Source organism: Coccinella septempunctata, chromosome 2, assembly GCF_907165205.1.
Source record: "Coccinella septempunctata chromosome 2, icCocSept1.1, whole genome shotgun sequence".
Lineage (NCBI taxonomy): Eukaryota > Metazoa > Arthropoda > Insecta > Coleoptera > Coccinellidae > Coccinella > Coccinella septempunctata.
In genome coordinates, this window is record NC_058190.1 from 7817417 (window position 1) to 7842000 (window position 24584).

At 34.6% G+C, this 24584-nt stretch overlaps 1 protein-coding gene across 4 annotated transcripts in view; it reads left to right on the top strand.

The window, feature by feature from the left end:
- The window catches only part of LOC123308260 (inaD-like protein), a 370976-nt gene that overhangs the window by 236006 nt on the left and 110386 nt on the right, over positions 1-24584 (top strand). For all 4 annotated transcript variants that reach the window (XM_044890846.1, XM_044890847.1, XM_044890848.1 and 1 more), the window contains exon 21: positions 6700-6794. In XM_044890846.1, the coding sequence (XP_044746781.1) occupies positions 6700-6794 (95 nt within the window). The remainder of the gene's footprint in view (positions 1-6699; positions 6795-24584) is intronic.

Genomic DNA, 24584 nt, shown 5'->3' on the forward strand with positions numbered 1-24584 from the left:
AAATAAAGCACCCTTCATATCATTCTACTTCAAATCATGATACTGACAATTTAAATGATACTGTCTCTTCGAATAATTGTTAGATACATCACATCAATCGATATCATATACAGGGTGAGTCTTTGACTCGTACAAATATTTGAACAGTATTCTTGAGGTGGAAAAAATCTTTTTTCTCAAAAAATTTTTACCGATTCGGCACTAATGAGAAGATATAGCCATTTGAAGTTTCCATAATGAGCTGTGTCAAATCAATATTATCTTCAAAAGAACTAGCTGAATCTGTGACACTTTTGTATCACAGCGGATCTTTTGAACACAGTTATATTTAGCCAAAGTACCCAAGTTTTCAAATTTCACAGAAATTTTTAAAATTTTTCAACATCACATAACTCGAAAACGGCGCATTATACGAGAAAATACTCCAGAAAATATGAAGAATACTTTTATTTTACGAAACGTTCAAATATTCATTGGACAGCATCCAACTTAGTTTCAAGGGTTGGATTCTTTGAATTTTTGATATTTTTATGTTACGTTGTAAAGCCTTTTTGTCGGGTTACTCGAGCGCCAGCTATTCTTTAAGGGAAAATAGCAAACCTACCCTGGTAGCTACGAGCCGAAGACAAGGTTCCTCGGTGTCTGGGGTGTTAGCGACAACCAATGAAAGTCAAAATCAACGTATACAAATTATATTTGTCGACTCGTACAAGGAAACACAAATGGCACTATTATAATATTCGTACAGTGAAAGACTCGAGATCAGTGAATTTACAGGGCAAAACGGACGGAATGAAACAGGATCCGATCTCAAACGTTATACTGGGTTTACGGACGTGTTCGCCAGTCAGAACCTAAGACGCACACTTAACGGACAGGTATCGGACCTCAGCCAGGTTAGGGGATGAAACAAGACGGCACAGATTCCCGACAGTTCACCTCTAGGTGCGTTTTTTACCCCCTGAGTATCCACGCCAACGGGGTTCTTCGATAACAGAAGCGGTGAGCGTCGGACAACGAGGGCGGAAAGAGGGTTAGCCACTCCAAAGTGCGTTCTGCACACCCTGAGTATCCACGCCAGCGGGGTACTTCAGCAGTAGGAGTGAAACTTAAACCGGGGAGTAAGGGATGAAGGAAGGCTGAAGTTCCAATGATATAAAAGAAAAAAAGGTGGAGTGTCGTCTTACCTATGGTTTCGGTTGGCCACTTGCACTCGTAAATTTCCACAACCACCAAATAAAAGGTGACGGAGAAAAAAAATAAAATGAAATTCTACTTTTAACGATGCCAAAAAAACTCAACGAAAAATATCTTCTAAAAAAACACTACTTCAACGGCAGAGAACAGTGAATTCGGCGTCACACGTAAGCAAGGCAATTAATCGGAATTTTAGCCCAAGTGAATCAATTGTAAGTGAAGTCACCTGTGCGGGAACATCTGATTTTATACACACAGGGGGGGTGCGGAAATCAGATGTGCCCCGACTGCCGAAATTCGGTCAAATTTGCGTCGATGAAGACGTCTTAATTTCGACTTATCTGTGCTAGCGAACAAAAAACACGGTCATCTTCCAAATCAGGATGTTTTATACGGTGCGACATCGTTTTTCAGAACTGAAAACGGAATGAAACGGTGCGGAATATTTACAATTCCGAACGATGCCGGAATCCCGAATTGGAAACTGCAAATATTTCTCTCCAAAATTAATTCAAAATAAAATTACTCAAAAATGAAAACTGAAAGATTATTCTAAAATGAGGCTGTATTTTTGTCAGAAAAATATACCTTCATTACTACGAAATTTTCATAATGAGGAATCTGGGAGACGTGAGTGATATCTTGTGTTCGAAAAAAATTAATCATATAAAAGAAAAACTTTATTCCGAAATTTCATTTCATTCGATGAAACCGCTTGTGAGATAGAACTGAAAATAGCATTTTTCTGTATGGTTTTTCAGCAGCCTGTATCTTTTAACCCAGGTCGATTCGGAAAAGGTGGTAGGCTGGTAGGGGAAAAAAGTGTTTCTGTTGCCTTCAAGAATATATTAGTGAAGTATTTGTACGAGTCAAACGCTCACCCTGTATAATAATCAACAAATTTTACGATATAAATCGAACAAGTCAAACACCATCACTCGGAAGGTCCCACAGATAAAAAAGTTTCCGAAAGCTCCCTCTCTACTGCTTGATGACTGCAAAATGTGGTTTTTTCAAATTTAAATCACGGAGAAAATAGATACTTGCTGCCATCTTGGGAGAGTTGAGAATGTGAATTTGATATAGTTACCTGCCATCTAATAAGGGGTCTATCAATCGTTTCCGATTACGTCAAGACGTGTTCCTCTGATGACACGTCAGACGGACCTCAAATAAGACGGAACCCATGGTCAGCATCTACTTTCCTTCCTGGAATGGTTTTTCTATCGATACTCCGAGTGATGGTGGTAGTCTAGTTCGATTTAGATTGTAACATGTGTTGATTTTCATATCAATAAATGTTCAGTATCTGCATTAATTTAAAATATATAAGGTTACCGATAGCTCCTCGGTATAGAGGGATTTTGGAAACCGCTTCGTTTGAAGCAGTCCCATTTGTTTAAAAGGGATAGTTCTGAAAATTTCAGCAAATATTGCGATGAAAATGAAGGCTGTTGCGATTCATTTGCTTTCATATATTAATTGAAAAGTTATGTTTTCTAGACTGAAAATAATTCATTCCACGGCTCCCTATGAATTTAACATCCTCATTTAGAACAATTTATGAGTGAACCTCGGTCCTCGGTTCTCTATTACGCTGCACAGATTCTGATCATAAATTAATGGGCAATGGAGGTAAACGCTAATGTCTGCAGGGCGCCTAAGGAATTATGATTTCAGTAAAATTTTTTCATGGAGCTCTGCCTACTTAACACCTCTCCATCCACTTTTATGATATTCGATAAGGTTTTCACCTTCTTCAATTTTATCTCAGTAATCACCTTAATGAGACTCACGTTCCGACGAGAAGGAAGGACAGAGAGCAAATTGGTAAACTGCTGTAGTGCTAGAGTTATTGAAGATTATAATAATATAATCGAATAATATATCGAACACCATTGTTTGGGGAACATATTCTCGAATATCATAATTGAAATAGCAGCTGAAAAAAGCTTCGAGCACTAGGCACATATAGAGCTCCCAAATTCCTATCACAAAGCAACAGTTTTTCACAACGGGCTTGCGATGATTGATAATTCTGCAGAGGTATTACTATTTTTCGAACATTAATCACTAGGCACTTTTTTCAAAATCATTTTTTTTTTCAAAATTTTAAAGTATCGTATTCAATTGTAGTTTGTATATTTAAGATGCCAGAAAAGAAACGGAGCAAAGAAGCAAACCTCTTACTATACTATAATCTCTATTACTATACAGGGGTCGACTTTTAAAGGAGCCAAACGGTTATTTTTCAATTTAACATTTCTTGATTTAACGAAATATTTCAAGTTTTTCCATATTATGCATAATTCAGTTATCCTTGTAGTTTCATCAAATTTGACCACCTATTTGGAAAATATCTCGTTAAATCAAGAAATGTTGAATTGAAAAATAACCACGTCCGCACTGAAATTTTTTTTAGCACACAGAAATTCTTATCTTGTAGCAAATTCAATGCGTTTTCAAATATAAAGTATAACGCCCTGTTTCATAATCAAACCTAAAGTCGCTTTAATTTTAAAGCCTCCTTCAACCCTACTAAAAATGACAGTAAAGGAAGCTTTAAGCTTAAAGTGACTTTAAATTTTATTATGAAATCGGACGTAATTGATTTAATGGATTTCGTAAAATCAAGAAAAGCACAAACAGAAACGGAGATAATGACCAAAGTTGAAATGGTCTAAATTTCAATTTTGTAGTATAATTCGAAAACAAAAAAATATACAGATATGCAGTTGATGGCATTATTAGTTTTTCGAAAAAAGAAGACCGTAATGTGCCATTCATTTTTCTCTATCTCTTTGGGTTCAAAGTTGTAGTTCAGGTATCACCAATTGACCCTGTACAAATAACCATTATTTTTCTTCATTTTCAAAGGGCCGCTATGACTTTTCGTCAAGTCCGAATTGTCAGCTTCTTGAAAAGTAGCTTCCTCTGGATCCCATTAGCGTAAAGTCTGAAAATCTGAACCATTTTTGTACCATTTCCAACTCTTCGGTACGGTCCCCACCACGCAAATTGTCAGATTAACATGAATTCACACAAAGCATTGTATCTCAATCTGACTCTCTCGTTTTCTTTACACGTCTTTTTTTTCTTTCTACCATCTAGCAATCTTGCGATCCCCAACTACTAGAATTTTAGATGAAAATATTCCGCTTTCAATAAATAATAAATAGTCTCATGTATTGAGCAAATAACAAATTATTTCGCGTCCAAACCATGCAAAAACAGTTTTTCTGTTAGTACATCTGTATTAAATTTGCACTTTTAAGGGCTCATAATTCGAAAATAAATAATAACTTTATATCCGCCGGCTTTCCACAGAGAACATTCCTAGAAATGAAGGAAGATGAAGATGAAAAATGATTATGCTGACACTCTGAAATTAATATTAGCGACAATGATACCTACACACATTTTAGAACAATTTTTTCTAGTTGATTTGCTCCTGACAAATTGGTGCAAGAATTTACGCAGGAGTAAATCGTTTATTTCATTTTTAATTGATTTTGTTTCAGAGATTTGGAGTGAAAACCCTAAAATGTTTATTAAGAAATGAATTTTGTTTGTTTAGGACTATATCGAGTGGCCCACCCAGACGCGGCGCTCTTTTCAGGGAGTAAATGAAGATATTTTGTAAATCTTTTCTTGTGGTGTGTGTAGGATGTCCCAAAGCACAATTTAAAATTATTGTTATATATACACTATACAGAGTAATCGAAAACAAAGATATAGACCAAAGTTGCACTTTTTTAAATGTAACACCCTGTATTTGACCTCAAAATTGGAATGGCAAGCTCACCTTATGATGAGTTGCTTCATACTACTTTATACCTCAGAAGAATCCTTTACGAGATAATGGCGAACAATCGAAAATATGGAGTTTTTTTAAATAACAATTAATTAAGAAACTAGTTACGCCAGCGATACAGACAGAATTTTTTCGAGTAGACAAGTTAGCTGCTCCTACATATAAAAGAAAATTTCAACTCTGAAATACACAGAGTGATCATAATAAATTCTCAAACATCAACTACAAATAATCGTCGAAAACATTCTTTTTTCAAATGGCACAACCAGTATTTCTATATCTCGTTGAACGTAAAAATTAATTTCGAAACTATATTCATAAAATTTTTCTACATCTAAACCTGATAGTTTCTGCGTAATTTTCGATTTTAAATTCGAAACTAATAAACCATTTTCGCCATTATCTCGGAAATGGTCCTTCTAAGGTATAAAGTGATCTGAAGAAAATCATCATAATTTGAGCTTGCCATTCCATTTTTGAGTTCGAATACACTGAGAAAAATGATATGGTTTACATTTAATAAATATTTATTTGAGCCGAATTTATTTACTATAAATTTAATAAGAGAATAATAAATAAACGTGATTTACCTTGAAGAAATTCAGAAATTTCAGTTATTTATAGTTAATAAGAAATTTATTGAAGCCTAATTCATTTGTTACTAATATTGTTTATTTGATAGAAATAAATATCGTTTTATTATTTCAGTATGAACCTTCATTTTCCAGAAATATATAGTTTATAAATAATCAATCTATTCTTGTTAACATTAAAAAAAAATTTTTTGCCCGCTATAAAATCATTCTCGACTTGTCGAATCTTGTCGACCAATAGATGGATGGCAAGCGTGCCCATTGGTCAAGCAAAGCGTCAGTTCTAGGTTTCAGTCTACTAGCGAAATTTGTTGCTCTACAGGGGATTTCTAGATTATTCTGAATTTTATAGATAGCTGATTTTTTTCTACTTGTGGCTTGAGGGTTTGAACAAGCATATTACACTGTGTTACATTCAAAAAAGTGTAGCTTTGTTTTATTTCTTTGTTTTCGAAGACCCTGTATATACCCCTGTATAGGACAATAATTATAAATTGTGCTTTTAAACACCCAACACACACCACAAGAAAAGATTTTCGAAATATCTTCATTTGCTCCCTCGAAATAAGCGGCTGGGGTTGGCCGCCCGGTAGTTTGAAACTTGTTTTCAGCATATGACTTCTTAAAGGCGCAGATTTAAAACTCGCTCATGAAACTTCCGTATTTTTCCAGGTGCTATATGTATATAGAAAGAAAAATAATTGTTCAAGGAAGAGATTTGGCAATAATACACCAGTGAAATGTTTTTAAAATTTGTAGCGTTTCTCTTATGATTACTTCCAGGGATATCTCCATTCAAAGTCCTGCAAGTTCCGTTTATATTCGAAAAATATTTTTGATTAAGAAAATAAACATATCAAGTAAATGATGATAAGTATTCCAACGATAACCAGTTACCGAATCGCGTTACCTTGATAAACACAGTCGAATCGCTTTATCGAGTGCATTTTCATTTCCTAACCTACATGTATGGAATTCGCGATAAACTTCTCATATTTTCTCGACCAGTTTATGAAGATTATGTCCGATGTGTGTTTTCTTCATTTGCTGTTTTCCCGAAGGGTTAGTATACCTGAACTATTCTTATTTTTCTAGGTGAATGGGGTGGTTTTACATGGTCGCTGTCATCTCAATGCCTCGGCCATAATCAAAGGACTTTCCGGACCAATATTCAAAGTTATCATACTAAGGTAATTCTCATTATTTGCAAATAGGTATTCGTGGATTTATACATATATTTAGAATATGTATTTCTCGAATGTCAGACGAGGCTTATACTAGTACTGCATTTATTGACGCTCTTATTACTGTGCTCAATTCTATTATCAATATTTTCACCAATTGCTTTTGAATAGGAGAATTTTGGAGCTCACAGACTTTCAAAATGTTCGGACTTTATTGATATTACGTTCTATAAAGCAATTCAAACTGCTCTTAAAAAACAAGCGTGCAGATATTTTCCAAAGATGCACATTTTCTCCATTACATAAGCTCATAACGATCATAAAAACGTCTTCTGGTATATCGTGAAGCAAGTTTTATCAAGTTCAACAATTTTTCGTCCATATGTGTAGCTCAGTGGTTGAAGCGTCGGCTCAAGACAGCATGGTACCTAGTTCGATCCCGGGCTTGAGAAGAAATTTTCTAGTCAATGAGGTACGGGCCATCATTCGCTGCTTGGTTAAAATTAAACAGTGCTGGGCATAAGTTGACGTAAGGACACTGTAACAAAGCCAATACAAAACAAATTGGTTCTCGCACAAGCCCATATAGCTTTTGAGGGGTACTTCGGTACCTAGAATCAGGATAATACAATGCAATGCACATTTTACTTTAGTAAAAGAAATTGGGCGATAAGCTGCATATTTTTATCTCGAATATTGTGGGTTAGTTGATATAACATTTACATTATTAACTGACCAACAGTAATCCGGTGATAGGAGAGAATTTCCATAAAAATGTCCTCTGTTGATCGGATGCTTAGAGGGGATATAAATGAATTCGTTTTTTCATGCGGTACCTGACAAATTGACAACTATTTATGTTCAATAAATGAAGAAAGATATTGCGTCCGTCACCACCCGATAGAAGTTTATTTTAAACTCAACCGATGAAACTGAAACTATAATGATATGTGATAACTTCAATGAACACTTTCAGCGTAGGGCTAGAACCGTACACTTATTACCCCAATAATATGTCTATGACTAGAACAATTTCGCATACTAAAGGTTCTATATACAGCGTATAACGAACTATCTTGCATTCATAAAATACCTAGGTACCTCAATTTGTGTTATTTATTGTTCCAGAGCACTTAGTCTATTCGGATATTTCGGAATGTTCCAGAAGAAATTTATTCAATTTTCGGAAAAATTCTATATTTTCAGAAGTAGCGTGCCTATATGGTGATAACCGTAAAACGACTGTTTACAGAGAGAAGCTATCAGGGTAATAGGTCAACTCGGGTACAGATATGACATTAGAAATGCTTTCAAAAAGAAAAAAATTCTTACTGTCTCTTGTTTCAATGTTTTCGATGTTTATTACATGTGAAGTCTCAAGTGGATGAATATAGGACAAACCAAGATGCGCACGATGGCTGTACACGTCAAAGAAAGCAGATTTATACAGACTTCCATCGAATTAACAGATTGAAGTGTGGTGTAACATATTATGATCCAAAAATTCGCAACGGTATTGACTACCCTGAAAAAATTCAAAATTCAAATGGAAAACTATATTTAGTGCAAAAATACTTTTTCTCATTGGAGGAAATCTTTTCCTGTAATTCTTTTGATTTTCAAGAATAATTTTTTTGTCCTTTTTCTTGAGTTTGTGTAAGCATTGTTTGTATCTATTAGCATGAATAAATTACTTCAGCCTTGCGGCTTTCACACTCCTCTCCAAAGGAACATTCACTTATCCCAGATATCTCAGATATCAAAAGGATCAAGCTCTGTTGGAGCCCTTTGCAGGTTTTCGGGCTCGTGGTGGTGGTCGGGTTCGGGCCGCTCCTCGGCTCCCTGTTGTCGGTTGGATTCCTGCTCTACCCGCACTTCCTGACGGAGCAGATGGTGTTCCTCTGCATTCCCCATGTACTTGCGTACAGTTCTCGCCGTTCCCAGCAGTACCGACTTCTGCATGACTCTATAGATATTTTCGTCAAACTGAAGTTTCCTCAAGTTCTCTAGTAGTTTCTTCGGTATCACGCCTGTAGATGAAATGACAATAGGGATGGTCTTGATATCTTTCAGCTTCCACTGTCTTCTGGTCTGTTCCTCGAGATCTCTGTATTTTGAAATTTTTTCAGTGTGCCTATCTAGAAGATTGTTATTATTTGCAATCGCCACATCGATGAATATTGCTCTGTCTTCATCCTTATTGAGCAATATGAGGTCTGGTCTATTGTGAGTTATTTTCCGGTTTGTGAGTACCGTGCGATCCCAGTAGAGCTTGTGATGTTCATTTTCCAATACAGCATCCGGATGGTAATTGTAATAAGGAACCTTTTTCGAACTTAGAAGTTGGTGTTTTAGTGCCAATTCTTGGTGAAGAATCTTGGCAACGGCATCATATCTGTTTTTGTACTCCGTGCCGGTGAACTTCTGACATCCCCCGGTGATGTGCTGAATAGTTTCATGTGTCGCACATCCATAACGACAGCTATCATCCGCCACTGAGGCATCCTTGGCGATATATTTCAAGTTCGACGCAGATATGTCGACGTAATCATCGTTGACCTCGTTCTGGTGCCTTAATTCCATGCAGAGGTTTGCCAATCAGTTTCTGCATTTTACTTTCTGCAGAGTGTTCGACGGTTTCCAAGTGGTCATGCTGTAGTTTTAACGGTGTAGACTGTAGAACTATCAGCAACACAAACTACTCGATGGAGTTCTGACGAAGCAGCCTTGCTCAGGAAATATTTTCGATGACCTCAAATTTCCTGGGAAATACGGTTAGACAAATCAACAATTCCTCTACCCCCAAGATGTCGTGGCAGCTCTGTTCGTTCTTGCGAGCTTTTGGGGTGATGTTTATTGTGTTTAGTCAGCATCGTCCAATGTGTCTTCTTAGCCTCTCTGTTTTGTGTTAAAGACGTTTCTGCCATGGTGGCGCATGTAATTTGGGTAATTTTGGTGGTATAGCTACTGTGAATAATTATGTTGAAGGTTAACAGGCTCCAAAAATCTACTTTTACCTTACCCACCTGGATTAGCTAATAATTTAACTTTAAACTTCATCAGTTTAATAGATCAAATAGATTGAATAGATTTATCAACACTTGACAACTTTCATAAATTATGGAAGAAGATTCATTTATGACGGTATCATTTCTTCTACTGGAGAATTCACTACTGGTATATAATCAGTTGCCTTTGAAGAGCGTTTTCCTATCATGATGAAAATGAATCTCGGGCCGATAAAAGACTGGCTCTGAACGGAAGACAAGAGTTAACGTTTTGTTCTGCTTCAAATACAAGCTTCTCCTTTCTTTTGAAATTACTTCTTCGATGGAATTTCCATGTCGAATTACTTGGAAAAAGACTGATTGCTAGACTTTTTGCACTTAATTCGTGTTTTTATGAAGGAAGTTTATCTGAGAGAACTAAAGTTCGATTAATTTTCTATTACTTGAGCGCTATACTTACTTCGAATCGATACAGGGGGTGTGGATTAAAGATGCGAAAAATAGACGGAGAGGATTTATTTTCATGAAACCGTAATATTTCGTGAAGAAACATGCACCCCTTCTTATAGAGGGTGCATGATTAAAGGCGATGGATTATTCTCGTGTAACATTCATATGAATAGCAACATAAACATATGATACATTTTTGAAATCAACAAAAAAATTGCAGCAAGATGAAAGAACTTTCAACTATAGTTTACATTTGAAAAATCAGGAATCCCTGTCGTATCTCGGAAATGACTGGATCGAAAAATTTATTAATATCATATTCGAATTCCTCATAAACATATTGAAGTGCAGTATCATTATAGTAATGAAAATTATGAGAAGGGTGTGATTGATATTGTAAAGATTAAGTCTAAATTTAATTTAGGAGACATGTTAACTAAAAGTTTAGATGAGAAAAAGTTTTAAAAAAACAGAGTAGAGTTAGGATTAGTTTAATTTTCTTGAAATGTATTTTACAATTTCATGTAAAGGATCAATATGACGGATTGCTGAATAAATATTTCGATTATTAATTTGCCATCGTTTGTTCTCGCCATAGACATAAAGACATGGACTGTGCCTTCACTTTATATCTATGCATGAAATACGGTCAAAAAAATGACAGAGAGATACGCACGTCGGGCATACAGTTATCTTTTTCTAGAATTTTGATTGGTCTACACTCACCTCTATGTGAACAAAAAAGAAACAGGTAAATGCCCGACGATCATTTCTCTATTTCTATAAAAAAGACACTTTCATGCTGACATTGCTCAGTCCATGTCTATGTTCTCGCGATGTTTGGCATACTTATCTTACGATGGTTCACAATTTGAACGCTACCGTTGACAGAAGTAGATACTTATTTTTCATCATCTTTTTTCTGTAAAAATTATAATTATAGATAGCTATCATATTTTATTTACTGACTCTTGAAGCTTCTTTCATAAATAGAAAAACGATAATTGAATAAATTTTCTTCTTTAATAATCAGACGGAAGTCTGATATCGATATATAAAAGAAATAATTATTCGTCAGTCGGTGATTCCTATCGCAGAAGGTTGAGCTCACATAGGATTATGTGGAGTTCACGAACCATAATGCATTTTCAACTGTCGCTATGGTTACGCCAGCCTACTGAAAATTCAACAGTGAATCGAAAAGCAAAGTATTGAATTTTTTTTCTTACGTTATATTCATATGAATAGCGACATTTGATATATAATATATTTTTGAAATCAGCAAAAAAATTTCAGCAAGATGAAAGAACTTTCAACTATAGTTTACATTTGAAAAATCAGAAATCCCTGTCGTATCTCGAAAATGACTGGATCAAAAAATTTATTGATATCATATTCGGATTCCTCATAAAAAACTGCCTGCAGAATGTAAAAACGGATTTCGAATACGACTTCAAATTCAGCTTCATTGAAAATGACGATTTCTCAATTTTCGTTCATAACTCAAAATCTATAAACGTTAGGCTGGATCTGTTTTCAGTTTTGGATTAGTCAAGAAAAAAGAGCTCGAGAATGTGTCGTCCGTTTTCTCAGTAGACAACGAATTTTGCCCATCCTGTATACTACCATCTATCTCACTAGCTTTTTCCAATTTGATGTTAGTTTCTATCGGAGTATCATACAGCTTAGTGTTCTCTAGATTATATTTTATAGAAGAAGATTCAATGTATTTAGTTTGACTTAAGGATGATTCCATTTCTATCATCATTATAATCAATATCTAAGCCAATATAACTTTGAATTTTTCCCAAGTCCTTCATTGCAAATCTTTTCATCAAACTAGCTTTTATATCATTTATTTTAATTTTATCTTTGCAACAAATTGAGAGATCGTCAACAAATATCAGTATATATACTGGATCTTGGCATATACTGGATCTTGGCTTATACTTTTCACAAATAAACAATGATCATAGTTACTCCTAATAATAATGAAACCAAGTTTTTCAATGAACTTGTTGAAACAGTCATACCATACCCTAGAGCTTTCTCTGAGACCATAGAGTGCCTTTTGCAATTTGTAAACTCTATCATCCCCAGTTTCATAACCTTTCGGTTGATTTATAAACACTTCTGACTTAACAACACCGTTTAAAAATGCGGTTTCGACATCTATTTGTTCTATAAATAAATTATGTTCACAACTGAATGATAATAAAATTTTCAATAAATGAAAAGGTTGTCGGGAAGTGGACCTTTATTTGGTGCTGATTACAAAAAAGTTGCCAACGTTTCGAGGACTTTTCTCCTCTTTTTCAAGGCTGTGAGAAGAAAAAGCAAGTTCGAGGCAAACAGTATACAAGGAAGCTACTTTCATTACCAATATTTTGTACTTTTTAAAAGCTGTGCAAAACTAAAATCATCTATCTAAGTATCTAAATTCTTCACAATGTACACGCAGGCCGGAGCCATAAACCTAACCTAACACAGTCATAAACATAAATTTATATGTAACATTTCACTAATAATCCGTTTGTGTATAAACTTTTCTTTGTCGAGAATAATGCTATTGTTAAAGTCGAAGTGATGTTTTTCTTTAACTGCATGATTTGTGACAGCAGTTTTGTCTACGTTACGTGCATTCCTCAGATTAGATTCATGTTGTTTAATTCTTTCCTTCACATATTGTTTTGTTTGTCCTATATAGCACTTTTCACAATCACGGCATGGAATCTTATATACTACTTCTGTTTGTAATTCTCCTCATTTTCAATGTTTGCATTTTTCCTACTAGTGAATAAACATTCTCAAGGTATTCCTTTTGCTGAAATCCTCGTACAACTAACCTAGCTTTAAAAATGTTATTATTTTTTTTTTTCAATCCTCTTTACATCAATAACCTTTTTATCTTTTGGCCTATCAACAATTTGCCATGTATTATTCTTCATTAGACTATTCATTTCCGAGTCCATTGCTATTTGCCACTTTTTGAAATCGTGTGAGTTCATCGCCTCCTCAAATGTATGTATTTGGTACATTTGCATCGATATAATTCACATAAATAAAATGCGATACTGGATAACCGTATCTGGAAACTGGACTTTTCTTTCTGTTTGATTTTCTCTCTATCACTAGGTTCTCACTTTCATCATTTAAATTATCGTCTATAAGATTTTCTAGGGCATTATTACTATAAGAAATAATTTCATTCCTATCTACATAATTTTCGTCAATTTCAGAGTCAGTTTTAAGTATTTCATTTTCTAAATTTGAACTATCACTATTATTTGAATCCTCTTCATAATTAAGTTTTTCTAGGCATATTAATTGAGTATTTTCTTCAACAACCTAAAAATGTAAAAAAGTTAACGGTTATAGGGATAGTCAACTCTTCATTTATTTGGATATAGCAAACTGAGTCTGATCCTAATGTTGAAAAGTATCACGAATATTTCCAATTTAATTAAAAGGACCGTGCACAAACTATAAATAATAATGGATTTCAACGACCTCGAAGTAATCGACATTAACGAGGCTTTAATGCATTTTATATGCCAGAAAAACCATACAAAAATAATAATAAATGCAGGACTTTCCTGCACCTATGAAGGTACCCGCCTTTACCAAGTTGGGACCAAATTCGATCTGGACGAAGTCGCTCGTCATTACGGCGATGAATACGTCAACGATGCATGCATAATATACTTTTTTCACGAGGAGGACCCCGAGAATCCAAGCAATTTCCAGTCGGCAGATAATAGGTCCAATTTATCAAGAATTATTATAAAATTTATTATTTATTCAGCAATAGTAACAGTACTACAAATTAAATTACAACTTTCAAATACCTTATCATAGCATATATATACACACAAAAAAATACAACAAAATAATGTTAACAAAACAAAAAATATAAAATTAATAATACTATCCCTACTGCTAAAAGTTTGGCGCACTATGGCTATACAAGTTAGGGTGTGGCGACTTGGTGGCAATTACCAAGATGTATGAATATGTCAAAGGAACAGTCCTTCCAAAAGTAAATCTCTCGCAATTTATACTTAGATACATCGAGGATTTTCTCTCAAAGAAGGAAATTGAAGCAACTGAGATAGATTGTGATGTTCAGCGGCTTCTTCAAATCACGTCTGATAATTTCACAATGCAAACAGATAAAAGTACAAGGGGACATGTACAAGGAGTTCCCATATTGGAGCTTTGGAACACGTTGGTCACTGGAATACGAGGTGTTGATCGGAGAACTTTTTGTACATCCGAAATTCGGAACAATCTGTTTGAAGGATACAGATTCAACTGTAGGTTGTATTGTCGTCAAGAATTTTTATTTATTTATAAAAATAATACAACGGAAAAGGAATACAACGGACTATTTAAAGTCCACTACTGTATCCACATGTACATAAATTGAGGTATAACATCATATAATAATGAACAAAAGAAAAACAACTCAATTGAACTCAATCCAAAAATGAAACATCAAGAAAGAGAGAGAAGAAAAAAAAATAGCATAGTACAAAAAAAAACACACACACACACATATAATTAAAGAAAACAAGAAACGATACATTCATCGAACTATTATAATGAATAATGATTTTTCAAGGATTTCTTTAACTGTTTAGATTTATTGGAAAATAAATTGAAATATAAATTTTTAGACGAATTGAAGGATATCATCAATAAGCCTGTGTACATTGAGGACTATTGTATTATTTCGGAGATTTTCAATCCTAATAACAAGTTTAACCTCGAAAACCTATATGTGATTTTCGAGGATATCCATTTACTGGAAAACTAACGTAGAGGAGAGTTTGAAGATCCGATTAAAATTCAAAATGTCCTTTCTTTTGTTGAACAAAAGTAACGTCACTTACACGCCGGAAAAAGGATATCATTTCTGGCTTGAGATAAAAAATATTAAGTATTACAGTGAAAATATCAACAGGTGTTTTTTGTGTTCACCTGAACAGTTAATCGAACAACAGTTAATCGAACAATGGCCCGAATTGCAAGTTTCTCGTTTTTATACATTGGGATTCGCCAAGGATTTAACCCAGACGAGGGAATACGAATATAACAGGAATAATCCAAGGTTACCCCAACTGATATTGAGAAAAAATAACTTAGCCACAATAAGTTTCAACGATGATTATTCCCAACCTCAACAGTTAGAATTTTTGAACTCCGACACCCTACCGAGAATACTTGAAAACACGGGAGTGGTGAGCTTTCAAGCGGTCTTAAAATATAGGAAGTTCAATCCGAACAACAGTTCAAGAACGATGTTGTCAAATATTCCCCTAATTTTCGGTACCGTAGGCGAGAAAACCTACATCGAGTCGATAACATCAAGAGTTTGGCCGTCTATTTGAACAACTGGATGGCGACCCCTATAGGTCTCATACCTGGAGTGTTGGTGAATGTGAAAAATGTTGTCGTCCAGAGAAGTTACTGCAAATCCACCACTAGCTCAATATCTTCAATTTTTCCTCTGCATATTATCTGCATAGCTGTAGACTGTGTCAGATACATGTTGTCAAACTTTTGAATCATTTGATAAGCTGCTTCACATTCGGCAATATATTCCAATTGCTGATCGGAGATTGTGCTCATTATTACAGTCCTCGCTTTCAAATCCATTTTTTTCCATTCTGCCTCACTATCTTTAAATTTAGTAGGCATTATAGTGATGGCGGGCTCGTGACGTTCTTTATACTCTAATAGAGTTATTAATCTTAATTTCCAGCTCGAATAGTTTACGCCATCGAAAATCGGAATTATTATATCTTCAATCCTTGACTGCTTGGCCATTTCTACAATGATGTTTTCTTTTATTTCGTCGAATTACTTTTAACCAAAATGAGGTTAGTTCTTCACGTGGTCGGTGAAACTAGCAACTTCCTGACCTTACTGTATTTTACTCCTTAACCACGCTCTGCTACCATGTTAGAGTAGTGGAGTTTTCAATAAAATAAGTAATTTATTTTTCAGTTTTATTATCCCAAACTCAATAATATTCAATTAGAACAATAACCGTAAATTGCAATCTCTATTCGAAGAAGGTTATACAAAAAGGCTGACTGATTTGTGTCGTATGTCACTGTCGTCACATGTGTCACTCAAAATGACTTAAACACAGAGTTGCCAAACTGTAATATATTATGACTGGTGGCGCCACGAAACACTGTGATAGGGTCAATATTATAGTTTATTTATTATATTATTATTATTATTATTATATTATAGGTTAGTATTCATGAGATACATATCCGGACACTTACAACAATTATACATATGTTTCTTGGCGAGTTTCAAATCAGCTATGCATTATTACTAATATATCTCGAAAATAAGATGATTGTTAGCATAAATTTGTCATGATACGCGACCGAAGTTCCAATCTTGAGGTGTTAAAATTTAAACGAAATAAGTTGAAATTTCGGTAGGCACCTGTAATTCTGGTCGCAACGCTGCCAAAAACATGCGGGCGAAAGTTGAGGAAAGCCAATAGATGTCGCTTTTAGGGAAACAAATTAGGGCAGTGTTCTAGTTCTCTTCAATCAATTTGGAGAATTTTTATTCTAGCTATGGGATATTTTGAAGCAGTTAAATGTTAAAAAAATATGGGTTTAAGTTTGAAAATCTTGATCGTTTCTTCATAAAAACCCTGTACGTTTCCGGTTCAAACGATAAAGAGCTTATAATGCTACAGAATGGTCAATTAAAAATGGTGAACTATTTTCTTAGAAAAACCAGCATAAAAAAAGTGTGACCTCCCGTTTTTACCATTTTTTTCTTAAGAAAACTCAAAAGACGTTGAGACACAGTCTACAGCTATGCAGATAATATGTAGAGGAAAAATTGAAGATATTAAGCTTAGCAATTACAACACAATTGAAGAATTCTTTGTTGATTTTGAAGAAACAACAAATTATTTCAAAACAGCCGGAGGGAAAATTAATGAATCAGAGAAGATGAGATACCTACTCAGAGCTTTACCTCCAAGTTATAGTTACATTGGTGATTTCATTGAAGTAATTCCAGAAGAACAGAGAACAGTTGATTATGCCAAATCTAAAATGAAAGAAAAAAACATGACTACTGGTGATGCAGACAAGAAAACCAACATGAGTACATTCACAACAAAAACAAATGCACAATGTTTCATTTGTGGCATAATACTTCAACCTCCAGTCGTCGTCAGATAAAAGTCTAGCCGTTTGGAATTGGCAAGGAGGGCGACAATTTCAAAAGAAGTTAGAGCGGTGGATTTGCAGTAACTTCTCTGGACGACAACATTTTTCACATTCACCAACACTCCAGGTATGAGACCTATAGGGGTCGCCATCCAGTTGTTCAAATAGACGGCCAAACTCTTGATGTTATCGACTCGGATGTCCAAGATGTGGGTTTTCTCGCCTACGGTACCGAAAATTAGGGGAATATTTGACAACATCGTTCTTGAACTGTTGTTCGGATTGAACTTCCTATATTTTAAGACCGCTTGAAAGCTCACCACTCCCATGTTTTCAAGTATTCTCGGGAGTTCAAAAATTCTAACTGTTGAGGTTGGGAATAATCATCGTTGAAACTCATTGTGGCTAAGTTATTTTTTCTCAACATCAGTTGGGGTAATCTTGGATTAATCCTGTTATATTCGTAATCCCTCGTCGGGGTTAAATCCTTGGCGAATTTCAATGAATAAAAACGAGAAACTTGCAATTCGGGCCATTGTTCGATTAACTGTTCAGGTAAACACAAAAAACACCTGTTGATATTTTCACTGTAATACTTAATATTTTTTATCTCAAGCCAGAAATGATATCTTTTTTCCGGCGTGTGAGTGACGTTACTTTTGTTCAACAAAAGAAAGGACATTTTGAATTTTAAGATCAGATCTTCAAACTGTCCTCTACGTTTATTTTCCAGTAAATGGATATCCTCGAGGATCACATATAGGTCTCCGAGGTTGAACTTGTTATTCGGATTGAAAATCTCCGAAATAATACAATAGTTCTCAATGTACACAGGCTTATTGATGATATCCTTCAATTCGTCTAAAAAATTCTTGATGGCAATACAACCTACAGTTGAATCTGTATCCTTCAAACAGATTGTTCCGAATTTCGGATGTACAAAAAGTTCTCCGATCAACACCTCGTGTTTCAGTGACCAACGTGTTCCAAAGCTCCAATATGGGAACTCCTTGTACATGTCCCCTTGTACTTTTATCTGTTTGCATTGTGAAATTATCAGACGTGATTTGAAGAAGCCGCTGAACATCACAATCTATCTCAGTTGCTTCAATTTCCTTCTTTGAGAGAAAATCTTCGATGTATCTAAGTATAAATTGCGAGAGATTTACTTTTGGAAGGACTGTTCCTTTGACATATTCGTACATCTTGGTAATTGCCACCAACTCGCCACACCCTAACTTGTATAGCCATAGTGCGCCAAACTTTTAGCAGTAGGGATAGTGTTATTAATTTTATATTTTTTGTTTTGTTAACATTATTTTGTTGTATTTTTGTGTGTATATATATGCTATGATAAGGTATTTGAAAGTTGTAATTTAATTTGTAGTACTGTTACTATTGTTGAATAAATAATAAATTTTATAATAATTCTTGATAAATTGGACATATTATCTGACGACTGGAAATTGCTTGGATTCTCGGGGTCCTCCTCGTGAAAAAAGGATATTATGCATGTATCGTTGACGTATTCATCGTCGTAATGACGAGCGACTTCGTCCAGATCGAATTTGGTCCCAACTTGGGGATGTATGGCATGTAAAATGCATTAAAACCTCGTTAATATCGATTACTTCGAGGTCGTTGAAATCCATTATTATTTATAGTTTGTGCACGGTCCTTTTAATTAAATTGGAAATATTCGTGATACTTTTCATCATTTGGATCAGACTCAGTTTGCTATATCCAAATAAATGAAGAGTTGACTATCCCTATAATCGTGAATTTTTTTACATTTTTAGGTTGTTGAAGAAAATACTCAATTAATTCGCCTAGAAAAACTTAATGATGAAGTGGATTCAAATAATAGCGATAGTTCAAATTTAGAAAATGAAATACTTAAAACTGACTCTGTAATTGACGAAAATTATGTAGATACGAATGAAATTATTTCTAATAGTTATAATGCCCTAGAAAATCTTGTAGACGATAATTTAAATGATGAAAGTGAGAACCTAGTGATAGAGAGAAAATCAAACAGAAAAAAAAGTCCAGTTTCCAGATACGGTAATCCAGTATCGCATTTTATGTATGTAAATTATATCGATGCGATGTATCAAATACATTTGAGGAGGCGATGAACTCACACGATTTCAAAAAGTGGCAAATAGCAATAGACTCAGAAATGAATAGTCTAATGAAGAATAATACATGGCAAATTTTTGATAGGCCAAAAGATAAAAAGGTTATTGATGTAAAGTGGATTAAAAAAAAAATAATAAAAACATCTCTGAAGCTAGGTTAGTTGTACGAGGATTCCAGCAAAAGGAATACCTTTAGAATTTCTATTCACCTGTAGGAAAAATGCAAACATTGCAAATTTTATAATCATTCAGTTGTGAAAATAATTTATTTATAGAACAAATGGATGTTGGAACCGCATTTTTAAACGGTGTTTTTAAGTCAGAAGTGTTCATAAATCAACCGAAAGGTTATGAAACTGGAGATGATAGAGTTTACAAATTGCAAAAGGCACTCTATGGTCTCAGAGAAAGCTCTAGGGTATGGTATGACTGTTTCAACAAGTTCATTGAAAAACTTGGTTTCATTAGGAGTAACTATGATCATTGTTAATTTGTAAACAGTATAAGCCAAGATCCAGTGTATATACTGATATTTGTTGACCATCTCTTAATTTGCTGCAAAGATAAAATTAAAATAAATTATATAAAAGCTAGTTTGATGAAAAGATTTGCAACGAAGGACTTGGGAAAAATTCAAAGTTATATTGGCTTAGATATTGATCATAATGATGATTATAGAATGACCTTAAGTCAAACTAAATACATTGAATCTTTGGCTATAAAATATAATCTAGAGAACACTAAGCTGTATGATACTCCGATGGAAACTAACTTAAAATTGGAACAAGCTAGTGAGATAGATGGTAGTATACAGTATAGAAAGGCGAATTACAGTATATCAGTACAGGCACTAGGCCGGACATATCGTACAGTGCAAATTACCTAAGCCGGTATCAAAATTGTTACAACCGAACACATTACAAATATGCAATGAGAATATTAAAATATTTGTACAAGACTAAAGATTTGAATTTAACGTACTATAAGAATTTGAACTCAGAAACATTAGATTGTATGGTAGATTCCGGTAGATTCGGACTACGCAGGAGATAACGTAGATAGGAAGTCCACTGCAGGTTTCATAGTTAGATTTTTAGGAAACTTAGTTTTCTGGAAAACGCATAAGCAAAATGCAGTTACTAAATGTCAGAAGCAGTGAAAAAACTAGTTTTCATTGAAAATTTGCTCAGTATATCATTTGAGATAAAATTTGATAAACCAATAAAATTGTATGAAGATAATTCAGGTGCAGTTTCTATTGCTAAATACGGCAGCTTCACAAAAAACTCTAAACATATTGAAGTGCAGTATCATTATATTAATGAAAATTATGAGAAGGGTGTGATTGATATTGTAAGAATTAAGTCTAAATTTAATTTAGCAGACATGTTAACCAAAAGTTTAGATAACAAAATGTTTTTAAAAAACAGAGTAGAGTTAGGATTGGTTTAATTTTCTTGAAATGTGTTTTAAAATTCCAGGTAAAGGATCAATATTATAGATTTAAGGAGGCGTGTGTAAGTGTCCGGACATGTATCTCATAAATACTCAAATATTGACCCTATCAAAGTGTTTCGTGGCGCCACCAGTCATGATATATTCCAGTTTGGCAACTCTGTGTTTAAGTCATTTTGACTGACACATGTGACGACATTCACGTCACAAATCAGTCAGCCAGTTTTTGTATAACCTTATTCGAACAGAGATTGCAGATTACGATTATTGTTCTAATTGAATATTATTAAGTTTTGGGATAATAAAACTGAAAATAAATTACTTATTCTATTGAAAACTCCACGACTCTAACAATAATGTGACAGGGGATGACTGGAGAGGTCAGAATTGCAAAGAAACACCTTCAATTCGGCCGACGTTTCGACATATTCAATGTCTTCATCAGGGCACTGTAATTAGATAAAAACTCATGCAGTATTACACAAATACAGTAGAAAATATATACGTGATCGTTACAATAAGAAAGAACAAACAACACTTACAATTTGTATTGGTTTCCTCTAAATCAAGTGTAAAAACAACATCCGACAACAATACACAAAAATGGAAATCTTTGCAAGGAAAGAAAAACAACATTAAACTTATTTTGAAGCAACAAAGAGTTCAACAACAACATGTGATGGATTGATCATTGAAAGGAAAACAAACTGGCTTTCTTCAATCGGGTGCGCGCCAAAGAGAAAGGTCTCTGGTGCGCGCATGCTAGAGATGTTTGATCTACCGTGGTCATGGTTTTCTTTTAATATATTATAGTAGCCTTGGTTGAAATTCTGAATATCGCTTCTAAAATTTACAGTTTCCTCTGTCATTATGTGGAACATTTCGTGAAGGAGTCTTTTATATAGATATATATATATAGATTTTTCTTTGCAATTCTGACCTCTCCAGTCATCCCCTGTCACGTTCTAAGTTAAAAGGTCATCAACCAGGTTACCGCTTTTAACAATAATACTTCAAACTCTTCAACATTAACTTGTTTCCTGAGTTCTTTTTCAATTTTGAGTTGGATTATTGAAAGAGAAGCATAATTGGGCGTAGATGAATAAAGTTAGCGCTGAAAGCTAGTCTCACCAATTTTGTGTTTGGCTTCAATTAAAGAGTTGACTAGTAATCGCTATACGCCTCAAATCATTTTCAACGTCAGCAGTTTTGACCTCCATCACATGCTGTTTTTATTCCTTATTTTTTCTCAACCGTAAAGTAATCTATTCTAAGATATCTATTCGTCGCTAGCTAAAAGAAAGAAAGCCGGTAGATGGCACTATACTTCTGGGCGAACAAATTATTTCAAGGAAGCTGATCCCCCTGGTAAGGGGGAAAAAAGCAATTTCGAACTGATGGATTAGTTTCTCATACCACAGAAGGAATCTAAAATTCAATGTTTCCATAAATTTTTTTGCAATTTCATGAATAGTTGCTGGATTTTCAATAATCCATTCATTCAGTTCGCTTCTGTGGTTTTCGCAAGTCACAGACTAATCACCAGATTCGAAATGGCTGTTTTTCCTTAGTATTTCTTTGACAATTCTCAAAGTTTTCATTTTGGGTATAGAGTTTGTTCAGGTAAACAATGCGAAGATGGGGTGCGTCATTTGAAATGAGAAGGTAGTAGGTTGTTTCCTTCTAAAGAGTCGTTGCGGGGAATCACCATGTATATATGGGGTAGGTTTCAAAAGTGGAAACATTAAAACTATTTCTTCATAAACTTTTTAGGGTTTTCACTCCCAATCTCTGAAACAAAATCAATTAAAAATGAAATCAACGATTTGCTTCTGCGTAAATTCTTGCATTAATTTGTCAGGAGCAAATCCTGCAAATCAACTAGAAAAAATTGTTGCCTGACAATGAACTGAAAATAAATAACGTTGAAATTAAAATTCTAAGTTGTAACGTAAAACGTTTCGGAGTCTATCTATCAGACTCCTTCATCAGACGAGAAATATATTTTCGAAAATCTCCTGAATTGTGGCTAGGTTATCTATGATTGTGGCTTTTGTTTGACATTAATTGTCAATACATAGAAACAGAGACTGCATAGAAACGTTGATTCATTTAATTTTGAAATTACCGGATGACAGTTCTTTCTTTAGTAAATTGATCCAAATATGATCTATTCCTACCGAACAATTTGCCGAATTATTATCTTGATCTAATAGAATACAAATCAGTGCAAGAATTTACGCAGGAGCAAATCGTTGATTTCATTTTTAATTGATTTTGTTTCAGAGATTGGGAATGAAAACCCTAAAAAGTTTATGAAGAAATGCAGAATCCTCCCAGAATAAATTTCAATCGATACATTAAAGCTATGCTACCATATCTCCATTATTATGAAAATTGTTTCACTGATATTGCACACATTCGTCATCAGCTCACAAAAAGTTCAAAAAATTGCAGGCCCGTATTCATTAGAATTTTCATTTATGCATCAAGTGGAAAATATCACTCCACTAGTAATTTTTAAGAAGCGAAAAAAATTGAGTGAATATCAAGATTTTATTGATATGTTGAATGCGGAAAATTGAAATATTTTCATATCTACTTGAACCAGTGAACTAATAACCCGTGGAAGGATTCTGACCGTCAGATGCGGTCGTAATGCTGGTGACGAAAATGAAAGTCGAGTGATCCGGGGCAAGAAACAGGGCTGCTATTCTCGAGCATTTGCAATATATGCGATCGTACGCATCGAAAAACGTTGTAATGTTTTTAACAGCAAATAGAGTTTCACCAAAGCATTGTGTGCTTTCATATGGGCTAAACACAATACTTTGGTGAAACTCTGGAAAACTATTTGCTGTTAAAAACATCACAACGTTCTTCGATGCGTACCATCGCATATATTGCGAATGCTCGAGAATAGTAGCCCAGGGCGTTTGAACTGAATTCATAGCGATTTCGGTTTATTTCTTCAATTTCAACTATTTATACAATCATTTCGACGTACCCACTAATTACTTTTATATTTAGACATCTCGAACTTGTAATTCCTTGTATAATCATGGAGCTGGGCAAATGGTTTGGTTATAAAAACATGTAGATATTTTCTCAGCCTGGAGAATGAAACCCTATAACAGGTCGAGCAGTTCAAATACTTGAGAAGCTTCATAAGTAGTAGGGCTAATCTAGACACGGAAATACACAACCGTATCAATTCGGCATCACGGGCATTCTGGAAGCTGAAGAACAGAGTGTTTCAAAGTCACGACCTCAATCTGAAGACCAAGACAGCTGTTTACAAAGCAGTCTTCCTCCCAACGCTTCTTTACGGAAGCGAAAGCTGGACGCCCTACAGGCGACATATTAAACAACTTGAACAAACGCAACAACGTCATCTAAGACAGATAATGCACATCAGATGGTTCCACAAAGTTTCGAATGAAGAAGTCTTGCAACGCGCGAGTTGTACAACAATTGAGACTCAAGTAACGAAGGCCCGACTCAGATGGAGCGGTCACATTCTGA